This window comes from Oncorhynchus kisutch, linkage group LG5, assembly GCF_002021735.2.
Source record: "Oncorhynchus kisutch isolate 150728-3 linkage group LG5, Okis_V2, whole genome shotgun sequence".
NCBI classification, from domain to species: domain Eukaryota; kingdom Metazoa; phylum Chordata; class Actinopteri; order Salmoniformes; family Salmonidae; genus Oncorhynchus; species Oncorhynchus kisutch.
This window is the reverse complement of record NC_034178.2, coordinates 30,915,183-30,930,987: the sequence shown is the minus strand read 5'-3', so window position 1 is coordinate 30,930,987 and position 15,805 is coordinate 30,915,183. Positions and strand designations below refer to the sequence as shown.

The window sequence follows — 15,805 nt, the reverse complement described above, 5'->3', positions numbered from 1 at the left end:
AAGTAGTATTTTTTTCCTGGCACTCAGCCTCACAGCCACATGCTGGGGCTCCTTAGTTCTCTAAGTGGAGACCTTCACATTTAGAATGTTTCCTGTCATTCTGCATGGGGCCATTAGCACCCCTTCCACACTTTTGTTTGTTTTCTCGAAACAGTGATTAAGAGGTTATACTCAAAGCACAGAATAACTAAGCAATTCTGATCCTGTTTTCCAAGTCCCCCCTCATCACATCTCTGTCTCCAATCACACAAATACAGCCCCATCGTCTAAAGTCACAACATTAGAGACTAAGAAGTCATTGGAGTGCATTAGGGCAGGGAATTGCCAGGGACCTCACAAAAGTATATTATCGCAATACTTCTGGGCTGATACGATATGTATTGTGATTATCACGATTCTGTATGTATTGCGGTGTAATACTGTTATTTTATTGCGATTCGATGTCCGTAACATAATTCTCTATATGGCTGCGGCAGAGAGACGAGAGAGTCATGAGAAGACGAGTTTTGATCAGCCATGGAAATAAAAGTGCTTTAAACAAATTGTTTCCCTATTTAAAAAGACCACGGAGAACAAGATATGAAGGACAAATACTGGAGTTTTGGTGCAGGTACAGCCAACTAGCGCAAAAAATAATATTGCGATATTCTCGATACGATACATATCGTCAAAAATAATTATCCGATATGTAACTATCTATTTTTTCCACCATCACTAGAGTGTATATCGTGTATTTGGACCTGTTGGGGAGCCGACACTGGAACAGAACAGCCTGAATGGCTTCTATAAATTTCAATAAGATTTATCACCTTGGTTCAGCCAATCACCTCAAGACCAGTTCCCAGTGCAGACACTGTCAGTGAAATGACATCATATGGGACACTGAGCAGTGACGCTAACTTCACCCCACCCTCTTACACGTTTCTTTTATGACCTCCTCTACCCGTCCCCCCCGTCCCCTCAAACCTCTTAACCTCTCTCTGGCATTCATCCCCTTTTTCATCCTCCCAAATAAACCTGCCACCTGCCCAGCTCCCCATTGGCCTGCCAGGGACCATGTGGTTAAGAGGCTCAGCTTACCAGCTCAGGCCAAACCTCAAGTCAGCTGCCCCAGTACTGTTCTCTCTACCTTCTCTAACGCATGTTTCACCACTGTTTACTATTTGTATTTTGTTGATTTCATTTGTTGGCCAATTCTAATACAGGCATTTGATGAATTACAGCTACTTGCTAGATGAGAGTAACAACAATGATTTACTATAAAATGGCATAGCACATTTTGAACATCTAATAGATTGCACCAGCAGCCAGTTGGCCAATTGCAAGAGCTATCTGTGCAGAGTGCTCTGGAGTCTACTCTCTAGACTAGACTGATCGATGGGCGGCTGGGTGGGGAGACAGCCAGATTATGGCAGGATAAATAGAGACTGAGGGTAGGGCACAAGCAATCCTTCAGACTTTTTCCAGACACAATGGATTCTGGGAAGCAGGTTGCTTCCCATGTTGACCTTTTGTCCGCACATAACATTCACAGCGGGGACTTGACACAAGAGGGATGAATTCGGCAAGACAAATTCGATATAAGAGGCATACTCGACACTCGCCATGTAACGCCCCGTTGTCGTCAGAGTGAGTTTTAGTTCTTTTTGAGTGAGTGCAGAACCCATCACCTCAGTCCAACAGCCAGATGATGTCAGACAGGGGTGCCACTATCACACTTAACTCTGTGCCTGTCCATTTGGCCTGTCAATCACTCAGACAACAGAGGGCCAATCCCCACTAAGTAGCAGTCTCCCTATCATCAATCATCCAGCCCTCCACTTGAAACACTGTACTACAGTACAGTGTGTAACCAGTGTAGCCTTTCTGTTTGGTGGAGTTCTAACTCCCTAATGGAATTGCCTGGTACCTGGTATGTGATATAATGGTCTGTGTATTCAGAGCAGTAACTATTTGGGTTGCGGAGAGGTTAGTCAGCAGTGTGTCCTCCCACTCTGCCTAGAGTGGGTGAAAACACGCTTCGGTGGTGAAATGTCTCTTCCTTATGTTGTACAGTTTACCAAGGCAAATATGGCAAATATGATTCTTTGTGTTCTGAATCGTTCGGTGGGGTCTTTCTCTAACATATCGTTAAACACTATGTCCAAGAAGTTTGATTTCGTAAACAAATACATCCGGTATTTAGCGGCGAGTTCTGGCGAGAGAGTGGCGACCCCTTTCTCGCAGAAAGTTGTTTCGGCGGGTCGCAAAAAGTCAAATGAACATATTATTATTATCATCACCGAGATACGCTTGTTTTTGTGAGGAATCGTCGAAAAAGAAAAGATTTCGCATTCATATGAAAGGCCGTATCCTAAAATATGAAAATATTACATGTCATGTTTTATGTCCTCGGGATTCGAGAAGAAAAATGACGAGTTCAACGGTAAATTAGCCTTAATCTTAATCTTCGCATAGTATCCAGCCTAGCTGACGCAATGCTACTTTCCCAATTTTTGACCAGGTGTAATTATTTACCCTAGTTTTGGGCATCCTACAAGGGTAAAAGCACCAATAACTCTTGAACAGATTATGATAGAGACATGAGGTTTGGGCCATTGGTTTTCTTAGAGGACTATTTATTTTACCCATTGGTAAAAAAATAAAAATATGCGTTTTTGATTGGTTATCCAGTGATATTTTAATCGTGTTGATATTAGTACTAATCTGTGGGATTCAAATGTAGGCAGTCCAACACTGGATTTACTGTCTCGTGATGGTGGCAGTGTGCTTATTGCTGCTACCGTCTTTCATGTTGAATGGCCAGATTGACTAATCTGTGGAAATTCAGGTTCTCAGGCAGGACACGTTAGGGGATGGGAGGGATGATGGGTTCTTTATGTGCGTCATTTAGCCTAGTTCCTCTCTGGAACTGGGTGGAATTATTATCACCAATGGAAAAGATATTGCTCTGACTGAATGTGCATTATTGTCATAGGTAGAAGAGCTCACTAATCTGGACTGCTAATCATATGCATCAAATACAATTTGATATATTGGACTGATGTTCTAATAATCTGCAAAGTAGGTGTAAATGTGCCAGTAGCGCTTTAAGAAATCGATGTTCGTGCATAGTATGGGTTGAATCCTAACAACATTGCATCGTTGTTGTCTCGGCTTTCTTCTGTTGAAGGAGAGGCGGACCAAAACGCAGCGTGGTTATTGTGATACATCTTTAATAAAGATGATAAATGAACAATATACAAAACAAGAAATGTGAAGAACCAAAAACAGCCCTATCTGGTGTAACAAACACAAAGACAGGAACAATCACCCACAAAACCCAACACAAAACAGGCTACCTAAATATGGCTCCCAATCAGAGACAATGACTACCACCTGCCTCTGATTGAGAACCATATCAGGCCCAAACACAGAAACAGACAAACAAGATATCCAACATAGAATGCCCACTCAGATCACACCCTGACCAAACAAAACATAGAACATACAAAGCAAACTATGGTCAGGCTGTGACAGTTGTCAGTAGGTCTGCATTGACTGTGTGCATTTTTGCCCTATGAGAGCATTAATGGCGCATTATAAAGGAATGTTATAAAGGGTTAGTCATCGTTCTTCCTCTCATTAACCAACCAGCATCCCCTTTGGCTTCCTGGTTAGCACTGCAGCTGTTCCTGCATTGTAAGTGAACTAAATGTGAATAGAAGCATAAACGTGTGTGTGTGTGTGTGTCCATGCTCTCAGTTGCACACAAACACGGTACTGTATGTTCTAGCACATCAAACCAATAGTGTACTGTTTAGTTTTCCAATGCAACAGACACAGTCCTTATGGACTGCTCCGAACAGGCATTCTGGGAATTTGACACTATGTCTGTCTAAATATACACCACTCACAGAACACGTTTCATGTCCAAAGATATCTGGGACTCAGAACCATACCAAACATGCTCATACGAATAACATGTCATCTGTGAGGATATCTTTGTCATGTCATTTTTAGCCATGTTTGGATAAGGCCTACAGCACTTGGAATTATGAACCAGCCCGCTTCCTTTAGTGAAATCCCTCTGTTTTATCCAGGAGGCCAGCTGTTTTCGCCATAATGAGAAAGCGGGTACAGACACGTGATGTTGTTTTGGTTGCTATATTTGAGCTGAATTGGATTTGCTTCCTCCTAGTTACACTGTCTGTTGCCTGCCTGGGACATTAGAGGAGTCCACTGTTGTCCGGCTCATTCCTGATCTCCATGGAAATGTGATGTATGAATGTATTTGGATGTAAGAGCAATGGTTCTCTCTACTTCTCTCAGTGGTTGTGTCAGCGTGACCCCCCCCCCTCTATTGTTTTTACATTTATGTAGTTCAGTCCTTGAGCTGTTCTTGTCTATTCATGTTCTGTATTATGTCATGTGTTGCGTGGACCCCAGGATAATGGGGATCCTAATAAAATGCTGAAGTCTGACTGGTTCCTCTCTTTATAGACCTAGACACTCGGCAGCGTTAATGATTCCACTGCAGCTCACGTAGGGAGTGTGGAAAGGCTAGGGGATGTGATAGAACCTTTCATCCTCCAACTTGGCTCTACGTGTCAGACTTGCTGCTGCCGGATACAGTAGGTCAGATATCTAAATGGACAGAGCAGGTCTCGGGCTGTCCCGTCTGCAGCTCCGACCTATCTGAGTCTCAGATCCCCATAGACAATTAGGACAAACACATCCAGGTCGCTTTACTGCCGGGCTGTTCTCTGCTCACGACAGCCCCTGTCCCTTTTCTGCAAGTCTTTATGGCACGTCGACGGCGTGGCCATGTCACATGTCACAGCGTTACCATGCTGTTGCAGCTCAGGCTACCTTCTCCCAGGATCCCCTATTGTTGTCACGCTTCGATAGCCGCGTCACCCCGACACACTTTAGCTCAGACGGTGTGAATCAGGAAGGGAAGTAGCCTAGACATTTGGAGAATTGTAACGGAGGATTCGGAAGTCTAGAGACTCAGAGGTTTGGTAGCATGGTGCATTGTATTTAGGTGTGTTGCATATGCACATGTAAGCCTGACACCAATCAGCTCATCGCAGCCCAGCTGTCATTTAGGAGGTGTGTCCACCAGGCTTAATCTGAATCATGGGACTGTCCTTCCTACACACAGATACCATGAGCACTGAATAGAGGCCTATAGACTTTCCCCCGGACATCCCAGCCCACCCAGGCCCTGCCTCAGACCTCTCTGCCAGAGAGGAAAGGGCGATGCGGGAGGTTCCATTCTCGACAAAATCTGTCCAAAATAAACCCAATGCGTTTCTATGGTCTTATTTTGGACGTGAGCTTGTCGCCTGCCTTCCCGCCTTTGGGACAACGACTCCAGGGTGGACACGTGAGCATGTGGATATTATAATAGAGATCTCGGCTTCTGCCCGCTCTCATACGTCCCACTAAGGCTGTTTCCCGGGTGAGCTCTGCCAGTTGGTGTGCCCTTGAGCGAGGCAGAGCCCTTCTAAGCACACTCAGATCTAGGGATTACAGTGAGGGGTTTAGTAGGGGGAAAGGGGTCTGAAATGTGAAACTGTTGTGGTCTTGTTGCTGTGTATTTAATGCCATGCAATCATGCAGCATGCTGTGGTATTGTGTGACGGAGGCCCGGGGAAGTTCAGCTGGGGAACTATTTTTGGCCGTTTCTGAGTGCACTCCTGTGTTTTGTTTTTAGATCATTCCATTTGAGATTTTAGTTTGTGCTTCGGCAAATGCTAAAGGATTAGACGTTTTAGCACTGCTTTCACAGCCAATAGCGTGACAGACATGACACATTCAAACGACGAGCAGCTGGGGCCGATTCAATTAAATTGATCCTACCCACGTTGTACTTTAAATTTAACCTCGATATGCAGTGCATTCAGAAAGTATTCAGACCCCTTGACTTTTTCTAAATTGTGTTACATTACAGCCTTATTCTAAAATGGATTAAATACATTTGTTCCCTCATCAATCTACACACAATGCCCCATAATGACAAAGTGAAAACAGGTTTTTATAATTTTTTGCAAAAAAATACCTTATTTACATAACTATTCAGAGCCTTTTGAGCTCAGGTGCTTCCTGTTTCCATTGGTCATCCTTGAGATGTTTCTACAACTTGACTGGAGTCCACCTGTGGTAAATTCAATTGATTGGACATGATTTGGAAAGGTACACACCTTTGCCAAAAGGCACCCAAAGGACTCTCAGACCGTGAGAAACAAGATTCGCTGGTCTGATGAAACCAAGATTGAACTTTTTGGCTTGAATGCCCAGCATCACATCTGGAGGAAACCTGGCACCATACCTACTGTGACGCATGGTGGTGGCAACATCATGCTGTGGGGATGTTTTTCAGCGGAAGGGACTGGGAGACTAGTCAGGATCGAGGGAAAGATGAACGGAGAAAAGTACAGAGAGATCCTTGATGAAAATCTGCTTCAGAGCGCTCAGGACCTCAGACTGGAGAGAAGGTTCACCTTCCAACAGGACAATGACCCTTTGCACACAGCCAAGACAACGCAGGGGTGGCTTCATGACAAGTTATTGAATGTTCTTGAGTGGCTCAGCCAGATCCTGGACATGAACTCGATCGAACATCTCTGGAGAGACCTGAAAATAACTGTGCAGCGACGCTCCCCATCCAACCTGACAGAGCTTGAGAGGATCTGCAGAGAAGAATGGGAGAAACTCCCCAAATACGGGTGTGCCAAGCTTGTAGCGTCATACCCAAGAAGACTTGAGGCTGTAATCGTGCCAAAGATGCTTCAACAAAGTACTGAGTAAAGGGTCTGAATACTTATGTAAATGTGATATTTCAGTTATTTATTTATTTCGTCCATTTTAGAAGAAGGCTGTAACGTAACAACATTTGGAAAAATGTTAATGGGTCTGAATGCTTTCCGAATGCATTGTATATTTGTGTTTCCGAAAGCATTTTGCAGTTCTCACCCAGCAGTTTGCATTTTACTATAATAATCATTTGTTGATACGGCCTGTAGTTGGATCAATAAACTCAGTCAATCCGTCATTGCTTATCAGATCCATGTCAAATGAAGTAAAACAGCATATTCCCATCTTCTATCACGCTCCAATTGGCATCTATTGGCGACCGACCGTTCTCACTGTCAGATAGTCCACTTGGAATGCATGGTGTTTATGTGTCTGTTGACAGTTCTAGTGGTGTTAGGACGATTTGCCATGTGGATATTTGCTTATCACTGTATTACCACACTATTATAGGACCGTCGTTTCCAGACAAAGCATGTCTGCACTGTTAGCTCCTGTTTAGCCTACGGGTTTACTTTGAAATGGTCCCCCCCTTTATGGCTCCTCAAAGAAATGTCCTACAATAGCGAGTTGAAAAGGACATTGCTTGAATGGACTCTTTAAGAGGAGGCTGTACTTGGCCTTCAAGTACACATTCCTCCAGCTCAGTGCTTCCTCTGTGGTCCCGCTCCCCCCCCCCACAGCCCGCCCCCTCCCTTGCACTCACCACTCCGTTCCCCGTTCCCACAGGGGCCCTGGCCAAAGCAAACTCCTGCGAGGAAGTCTCCCCCTCCCTTTTTCTCTACCTCCCTCTTTCCCTCCTCTCTCTCTCTCCCTTCACTCACTCACTCCATCCTTAGAGGGGCCATGTCGGGTAGTTTGGGCTAGGATTGCAGTGAGGGTAATGCAGTCATGGCATGTGGTGTGCATCCAGGAGGAGGCTGTTGATGTCTCTGATGCTGTGTCTGTGTGGCCTTGTTATGGCTGTGATGTGGTGCTGAGTAAAGCCCGTGTGGCTCCTCTCCTGTGAGATCAGTGTCAGATTTAGCCAGCAGGTCCCCTGTGGTGTCTGGGAGGGTCTGTTTTCTAACTCTGTTATGTCTGGGGCTCCACGTTTTCCTGGAGCTGCAAACCTCAGGGTAGAAATAGTACCAGACAGACAGACTTTGTTGGGAAAACAACAGCAATGGCAGTAATTACAGACTCCGGGTTTCGACCACTCTCCGCTTTTTTCCCGAAAAACTCTGGCCTTGAGTGAGGCAGGTGAGGGTTCGAGTCATCGTGGAGTCAGCTGGAGGTCGGGGTGAAATGTCCCGAGCACTAACCTCGCAGTCTGCTGCCTAACTGTGTGTGTGTCTGTTTGTGTGTGTGTGTGTGTGGTTAGACACTTAGAGAGGAGACAGACGTTTGAGTCAGGGAGGGAGACATGAGAGGAGTGTCCAGACAACCACAGTCATGCCCTCTGCACTTGGGCCTTGTATGATTGTAGCTTCGTGGGCCAGAGGCGCAGCAGAAATGACAAGGTTGCGTGGCATGTTTTAGTCTGAGCGCCATCGTACGGTAGACCGAGGCTGGCAGTGCAGTGTGAGACCTGACTGACTGACACCTCCCCCTTGTGATACATTGCCAGAACCACACACTGCTTCTAAGCTAATTAGAACCGTGAGACAGGGTTCATTTACACCAAAGGTGTCAGTCAGTACCAAAGGCAATTTATCTTTCTCCCCTCAACATTATTACCATGTCAAGTGGTACACCTTTCAAAAGGATATAGTGGAGTATATTTTCCATTCAGTCTAGTATATACTTTTGTGTTAATTTTATGAGGCGGCAGGTAGCCTAGCGGTTAACAGTGTTGGGCCAGTAACCGAAAGGTCGCCGGTTCGAATCCCCGAGCCGAATAAGTGAGTAATCTGCCGACGTGCCCTTGAGCACTTAACCCTTAAGCCGCTCTGAATAAGAGCATCTGCGAAATGACTCAAATGTAAATGATACATCCACAGTATATTCAGTCATGATTTCAATTGAAACATCCATTGAAAAGAGGACTCTTTGAGGGAGAATGTCATAGTAGTGAGATAAGTAAGATAACTCACAGGTCCGGGCAGGCCTCTCCCCACTTCCTAGGTAAACTTATCCGCATCCTGACAAGTGCAGACCTGAGGCCAGTGGCTAGATTACTCTGTCTCACCACTGAAGCCAAAAGAGCCGCACACACCGTCATTTCCTGGATCACTGTTACATGGCCAAACCTGCTGCAGCTGAGAAGCTCAGGGAGAAAGAGGGGAAAAGGAGAGTGAGAGGTTTGGGTTAGCTCGTCATGTCTTCATCTGAAAACGTATGCACTCGCTCTGGATAAGAGCATCTGCTAACGTAATCTTGCTAAGCGAAGTGAGTTGGGTGAAACATTGCGTGACTCTACGATCAGAGCCGCAGGTAGAGTGGCACCGGCTTCACTCCAGTTGTCCATCAAACACTATTCTCTCCCACACAGAACAGAGAGTAGCTCCCCTGCACCTGCTGGCGCCTCCCGTACTCAACCCCAGAACCCCCAGCTCACAGCCAGACCTCACCCTGATAGAAACGTCCACCGTTCCCCCCCCTCACACACGGGATTAGGACCGCTAGCTGATTCTGTATGGATGAGACTATTAGGACACATGGATGTTTCTCTGAAATACACCTCAAGTTGAATGATGCCAACTACAGTATCGAACACCGCTGAAGGGGACATTTGAACTATCTATCTATGACTTGTGCAGTACAAGCGTGTTACGGACTACTCCGGTAGATGAAGACGGTGATCATTTAATAGTCTCTTCCGTATCTCTTTCTCTTCTCTCTTTAGCCGTACAGCCCAGTTCCAGCCAAGAAGTTCAAACTGGAAAAAATACACTCTCCATCTGCTGACAAAGAGAAGCAACCCGATTGGCTACAATCTCTATCAAAGTCAGGGAACAAGGTTTGTAGCTCATGTTCTCTCTTGATTGGGATAAATGTGATTTGCTGTAAGGCTAAGGGTCAGGGCCATCCTACACAGAGAGTCCTTGTTACCTTACCTCATACATATGAGCCCTGTAATTCAGTCAGTTAATTACGTTGTCAATAGTCTCTTTACCAACCAGTCTACATTATGATCGCACTATACCTTTCCAAGGATGTTTTTTTTTTATTCCCTGTTTCATAACTGTATTATAATGTCAGAATCCTATCTGTTTCCAGGATCTGAAACCGGTCCAGCTGAAACAGAGGCCGTCAGCCTTCCGCCCTTGGTCCCCCAGAAGTACATCTGCCGAGAGGTGAGTCAGAGACAGTCATGCTGTCATGGTTTCTCTCATCCTTTTCACCACACCACGGTAACGGACTGTCAGCCTTATAACACATTGAGGTAGCATTCCTAAGGAATTATCGCATAGCAATGACCGATAACCACGTTTTTAACCCGTTGCTATGATATTGTTGAACTAACTCGTATTTTCTTGTCATAACAGATCAAACCACAAAAATGTGGACACGTCTGTGGTGCCCAATGTGGCCCCAGCTCCGTTGGCCAACCAGAGAGAGGAGCAGGCCCCAGTGGGCCACAGCCAGGCTCCAGGCAGGGGAGACCAGCACATCAGCTCCGGACCAGCATCACAGTGTGGAGACTCACAGCCTGGGCCCAGACTTGTTCACATCAACACCAACACAGGCAACGGTGTGGAGGAAATGGAGACTGACGGGGAGATTGAGGTGGATGACTGTGATGACTGTGAGTCATGACACACTGTTGTTCAGACATTCTGTAAGAAAAATAGGGCACTAGGACACACTCCAATACTCAAGGACAGGCAACCTAACCCGAGCTAATACGGCAGCAAGACTTTCTGTGGAAATGAGAGTCTTTACCATACTGGAAGTGGGCTATGGTTAGTTTGCCTGATCCCTGTGAGAGGGTGCCATCTAGTGGCTGGTCTGTGCAGCACAGAGCACACAGGGAAGTCTCAAGTCAGAAGATTTTACCCAGCAGCAGATGTCACTGCTGTTCCAATACTTTTTTAGGCTTCACCCTATAAACATATTGTTTTATTTTTCTGTCTTTCAGACCCACCATCGGTCCCCTCCTTGGCATCCCCCCCATCTGCCTGCTCCAGTATGTCCTGGACCCTGACCCCCCAGACCACAATGAGGCCCCTGGAGGGCCCAGCCCGGCTGGTATTACCAGGGGCACCTTCATGCCCAGAGCTGGACACACTGAGACAGACCCTGTATGGAGGTCTTGACTCCAAGGAGGCCAGGGAGAAGTTCCTGCAGGAGATTGTTAAGATGAGAGTGAAGCAGGAGGAGAAGCTGGGGGCAGCGCTGCAGGCCAAACGCAGCCTTCAGCAGGTAAACCTCCCACTCAAGATCTAAAATGGCTGCCTTCTGGCACAACATTTTTTTTACCGTTTCTTCACCTGTACAACGTGTATTTTGTGACACAATCTTCAGGACACAGCAGAATATTAACATTTATGTTTTCCACCCACAGGAGTTGGATTTTGTGAGGGTGTCCAAGAAAGGGCGTCTTCGAGAGGCCATCGAGGCCAAGCGCAACCTGAGGAAAGAGATAGAACGCCTGAGCATGGAGTGGGACAGGAAGATGAGGGAGGCGGACGAGTCCCGTGGCCATCTGAAAAGAGAGCTGGAGAGAGAGAGACAGACACGAGTATGCGACAAAGGCTGTGAGGCTGAACGCCTGCGAGCCAAGTACTCCACACAGGTAGGACCAAGATCCTTCTGATATAGCCTGCACACATAGGTTATCATACAGAAGGAATCACACACACACCTAATCAAGAATAGTTGAGTCACAGCATGTGCTTCCTGACCGACGTGCACCTTCCTTTCCAGATTGAGGAGCTGCAGGTTCAGCTGCAGCAGGCGGAGGCGGACCGAGAGCAGCTGAGAGAGGAGCTACAGCAGGAGAGGGAGGCGCGGCAGAGCCTGGAGAGGGTGGTCAAGGACCTGCAGGCTCAGCTGGGAGACCGACAGGACAACGCCAGGAAACCCCCAACACACTAACGCAGAGACACAGAGACAGACACAACATCCCGCTGGATCCTAAAGATGCGCGCGCGAGACAGTGTGTGGCTGGAACTAGAGACCTAACGCAAGAGGGCGGATACAGAATGCACTGCACCCTCTTGTTTAAGGAAACGAAATTCACCAAATTGAAAGATGTTTGTGGGAGACAAAAGACGAGAGGTTTTCATAGAATGAAAAAAAATGCATCTTCCGGTTACTGATATGATAGAAATGGACGTTAATTGTAATAATATATGACCTTTATAAAATGGAAGTGGACAGAAGCATGAATTCGCATTGTTGTACAGCCTACAGAAGATAAGAAAGAAGGTCTATGGAAGACACCTCACAAGTGACTTTAGAGCCCTCAGTCAGATCCCTGAAGCTGTTCAAGGATTTTATTTTGGTATAAGCTATTTAAAATGTACGAATATAGCTACATAGCGTTACTTGAATATATAGGGGAAAGAGAAGTGATTGTTTTCATGAAATGACAGTAGCAGGTGTAACTCCTGCTAGTGCCACGGAATCTTGGTACACTTTAAGGTATTACAAAGCCACTGGAAACAACGGACACCAGTATACCACTATTGACTTTTTTTTTTTTCTTCAATCAGTCAGTTTGCTTAATAATTCAAATGTTTTCTCTCTTCTTTTTTTCCCGAGGATGTACAGGACATGTTGCGTCAGCAGCACTGCTATCCTACAGGCAACGCTCACATACGTACATATTTACACATTCACGTACAAACGTATACATGTATGCGCCAGCTCCTCTACCGTGTGTATTCGTGTTCTTGTATTTGAAGCCTGAAGTATTTGGGGATTGTGTGGCCTGGAATCAGTTCCACGCACCTTTTGTTCTCATCTTAAATCTTTTATGAAAGTGCTACTTTTGAACCATTCTTATTCCTTACACTTTAATTAGTCTTTTTGAAAATAGTTTTTTTGAGATACAGTATATTGTGTATGAAACCAAACTATGTGACAAATGTTTAAATGTGCTTGCCCGTGCTAGAATGGAGTTCTGCCCGGTAAATCTAATGTTACCCACATAAAACACCTTTGATATAGCTTTCTCTTTGGTGAATTGAGGTGTTTCTGATGTTGTATCGAGTACTGTAAAATAATTTGTATTCCGAAATCATTTGCTGCTTGTCAACTATAAGCATACATTTTTAGTCACTGGTTTTCGGGCTCTTTGAAAAAGCAACATGTGCAGTTTCAATGAACAACATTTCTACATATATATACAAAATATGAATATATATTTTTGTACTTTACGAAAAGGAATTGCACTTTTTAAAAAGAAGATTTGCATTGTTCATTTAAACTCCCTCACATTTTTCAACTCCCAAATGAACATGAACATAGAACACTTTCATTCAACGAACTCTTATGTAAATACAACGTTCAAGGATGATATTGCAAATAAGATATTTGTCAATAAGTTTGCTTGCTTCACACTTAAATTGCATACAAATATTATTTTGGCTCTTACTTGAAACCAATAGAAACTCTATATTTGAAATGTTATTATTATAGTTTCATTATTGTTTCCCTTCGATATCATCTGAAATCAATGGGCATTTAATAGAATGGATTATGGTTATCTTATTTGATGTATTGTAAGGTGTCTCCCAAAACCCAGACCAAAAATTTTACCTGAGGACGATATCTCACCATCAACCGATTTATCCGACTTATCAGACAATGCTAAAGCTCCTGTTAGGATAAATATTACCCCTTCTTTGGGTTTCATTCCTAGGTGCCCTCGTATGTCTTGTAGAAGAAAATACTTTTACGTCTTATGTGTCAATTACTTTTATTCTCTCCCACTGAATACCTGTTGGGTACAATGTACTAGCAATATACATTGTGTTGATGCTCTTTATTGTAGTTTTGGTTTGGAAGTGGGGTTTGTTTTTGCCGCTTGTTTCAATGTTTATTTTTTCTTTGGAAAAACTGTATAATAGCCATTAAAATCAAATCAACCATATTCATGAGTGTGTTTTATATTTTATTACAGTCAATGAGTTACACGAAGTGTAACACTGTTACCACGTTTCCAGTTGTATTAGTTGTGTGTACAGTGCCTTCAGCAAGTATTCATATCCCTTGACGTATTCCACATTGTTGTTTTTCAGCCTGAATTCAAATGAATTCAAAATATACACAGTACCAGTCAAAAGTTTGGACACACCTACTCATTCAAGGGTTTTTCTTTACATTTGACTATTTTCTACATTCTAGAATAGTAGTGAAGACATCAGAACAATGAAATACAGTTGAAGTCGGGAGTTTACATAGTGAAGACATATGCAATGATGTCGTAACCAAAAAAGTTTTCAGCAAATCAAAATATATTTTATACTTGAGATTCTTCAATATAGCCACCCTTTGCCTTGATGACAGCTTTGCAGACTGTTGGCATTCTCTCAACCAGCTTCATGATGTAGTCACCTGGATTTCAATTAACAGGTGTACCTTGTTAAAAGTTCATTTGTGGAATTTCTTTCCTTAATGCGTTTGAGCCAATCAATTGTGTTGTGACAAGGTAGCGTTGGTATCAGAAGATAGCCCTATTTGGTAAAAGGCCAAGTCAACATTATGGCAAGAACAGCTCAAATAAGCGAACTGGCTCTCATGAGGACCGGCACAGTAAAGGAAGACCCAGAGTTACGTCTGCTGCAGAGGATAAGTTCATTAGAGTTAACTGGACCTCAGAAATTGTAGCCCAAATAAATGCTTCACGAAGTTCAAGTAACAGACACATCTCAACATCAACTGTTCAGAGGAGACTGCATGAATCAGGCCTTCATGGTCGAATTGCTGCAAAGAAAACACTACAAAAGGACACAAATAAGAAGAAGAGACTTGCTTGGGCCAAGAAACAGGAGCAATGGACATTAGACCAGTGGAAATCTGTCCTTTGGTCTGATGTCCAAATTTGTGATTTTTGGTTCCAACCGCTGTGTCTTTGTGAGACTCAGAGTAGGTGAACGGATGATCTCTGCATGTGAAGCATGGAGGAGAAGGTGTGATGGTGTGGGGGTGCTTTGCTGGTGACACTGTCAGTGATTTATTTAGAATTCAAGACCCATTTAACCAGCATGGCTACCACAGCATTCTGCAGTGATATGCCATCCCATCTGGTTTGCGCTTAGTGGGACTATCACTTGTTTTTCAACAGGACAGTGACCAAACACACCTCTAGGCTGTGTAAGGACTATTTGACCAAGAAGGAGAGTGATGGAGTGCTGCATCAGATGACCTGGCCTCCACAATCACCCGACCTCAACCCAATTGAGATGGTTTGGGATGAGTTGGACCGCAGAGTGAAGGAAAAGCAGCCAACAAGTGCTCAGCATATGTGGGAACTCCTTCAAGACTGTTGCAAAGGCATTCTTGGTGAAGCTGGTTGAGAGAATGCCAAGAGTGTGCAAAGCTGTCATCAAGGCAAAGAATCTCAAATATAAAATATATTTTTATTTGTTTAACCCTTTTTTGATTACTATGTGTGTTATTTCATAGTTTTGATGTCTTCACTATTATTCTAGAATGTAGAAAATACAAAATAAAGAAAAATCATTGAATGAGTAGATGTGTCCCAACGTTTGACTGGTACTGTATATTTTCACACAATACTACACACAATACTCCCTAATAACAAAGTAAAAACATGTTGTTTGACAATTTTGTAAATGTATTGAAAACTAAATACAGAAATATCTAATTTACATAAGTATTCACACCCCTGAGGCAATACATATTAAAATCATCTTTGGCAGTGATTACAGCTGTAAGTCTTTCTGAGTAAGTCTCTAAGACCTTTCCACACCTGGATTGTACAATACTTGCCAATGATTCATTTCAAAATTCTTCAAGCTCTGTCAAATTGGTTGTTGATCATTGCTAGACAACAATTTTCAAGTCTTGTCAAAGATTTTCAAGCAGATTTAAGTCAAAACTGTAACTTGGC

The 15,805-nt window shown here is 44.0% G+C and overlaps 1 protein-coding gene across 1 annotated transcript in view; it reads left to right on the top strand.

The window, feature by feature from the left end:
• skib (v-ski avian sarcoma viral oncogene homolog b) overlaps positions 1-13,822 on the top strand; it is a 42,682-nt gene extending 28,860 nt beyond the window's left edge. The window contains exons 2-7 of the mRNA XM_020483013.2: positions 9,626-9,739; positions 10,000-10,076; positions 10,269-10,528; positions 10,862-11,145; positions 11,288-11,518; positions 11,650-13,822. Of these exons, the coding sequence (XP_020338602.1) occupies positions 9,626-9,739; positions 10,000-10,076; positions 10,269-10,528; positions 10,862-11,145; positions 11,288-11,518; positions 11,650-11,820 (1,137 nt within the window). The 3' untranslated portion in view covers positions 11,821-13,822. The remainder of the gene's footprint in view (positions 1-9,625; positions 9,740-9,999; positions 10,077-10,268; positions 10,529-10,861; positions 11,146-11,287; positions 11,519-11,649) is intronic.
• Positions 13,823-15,805: the final 1,983 nt, after the last annotated feature.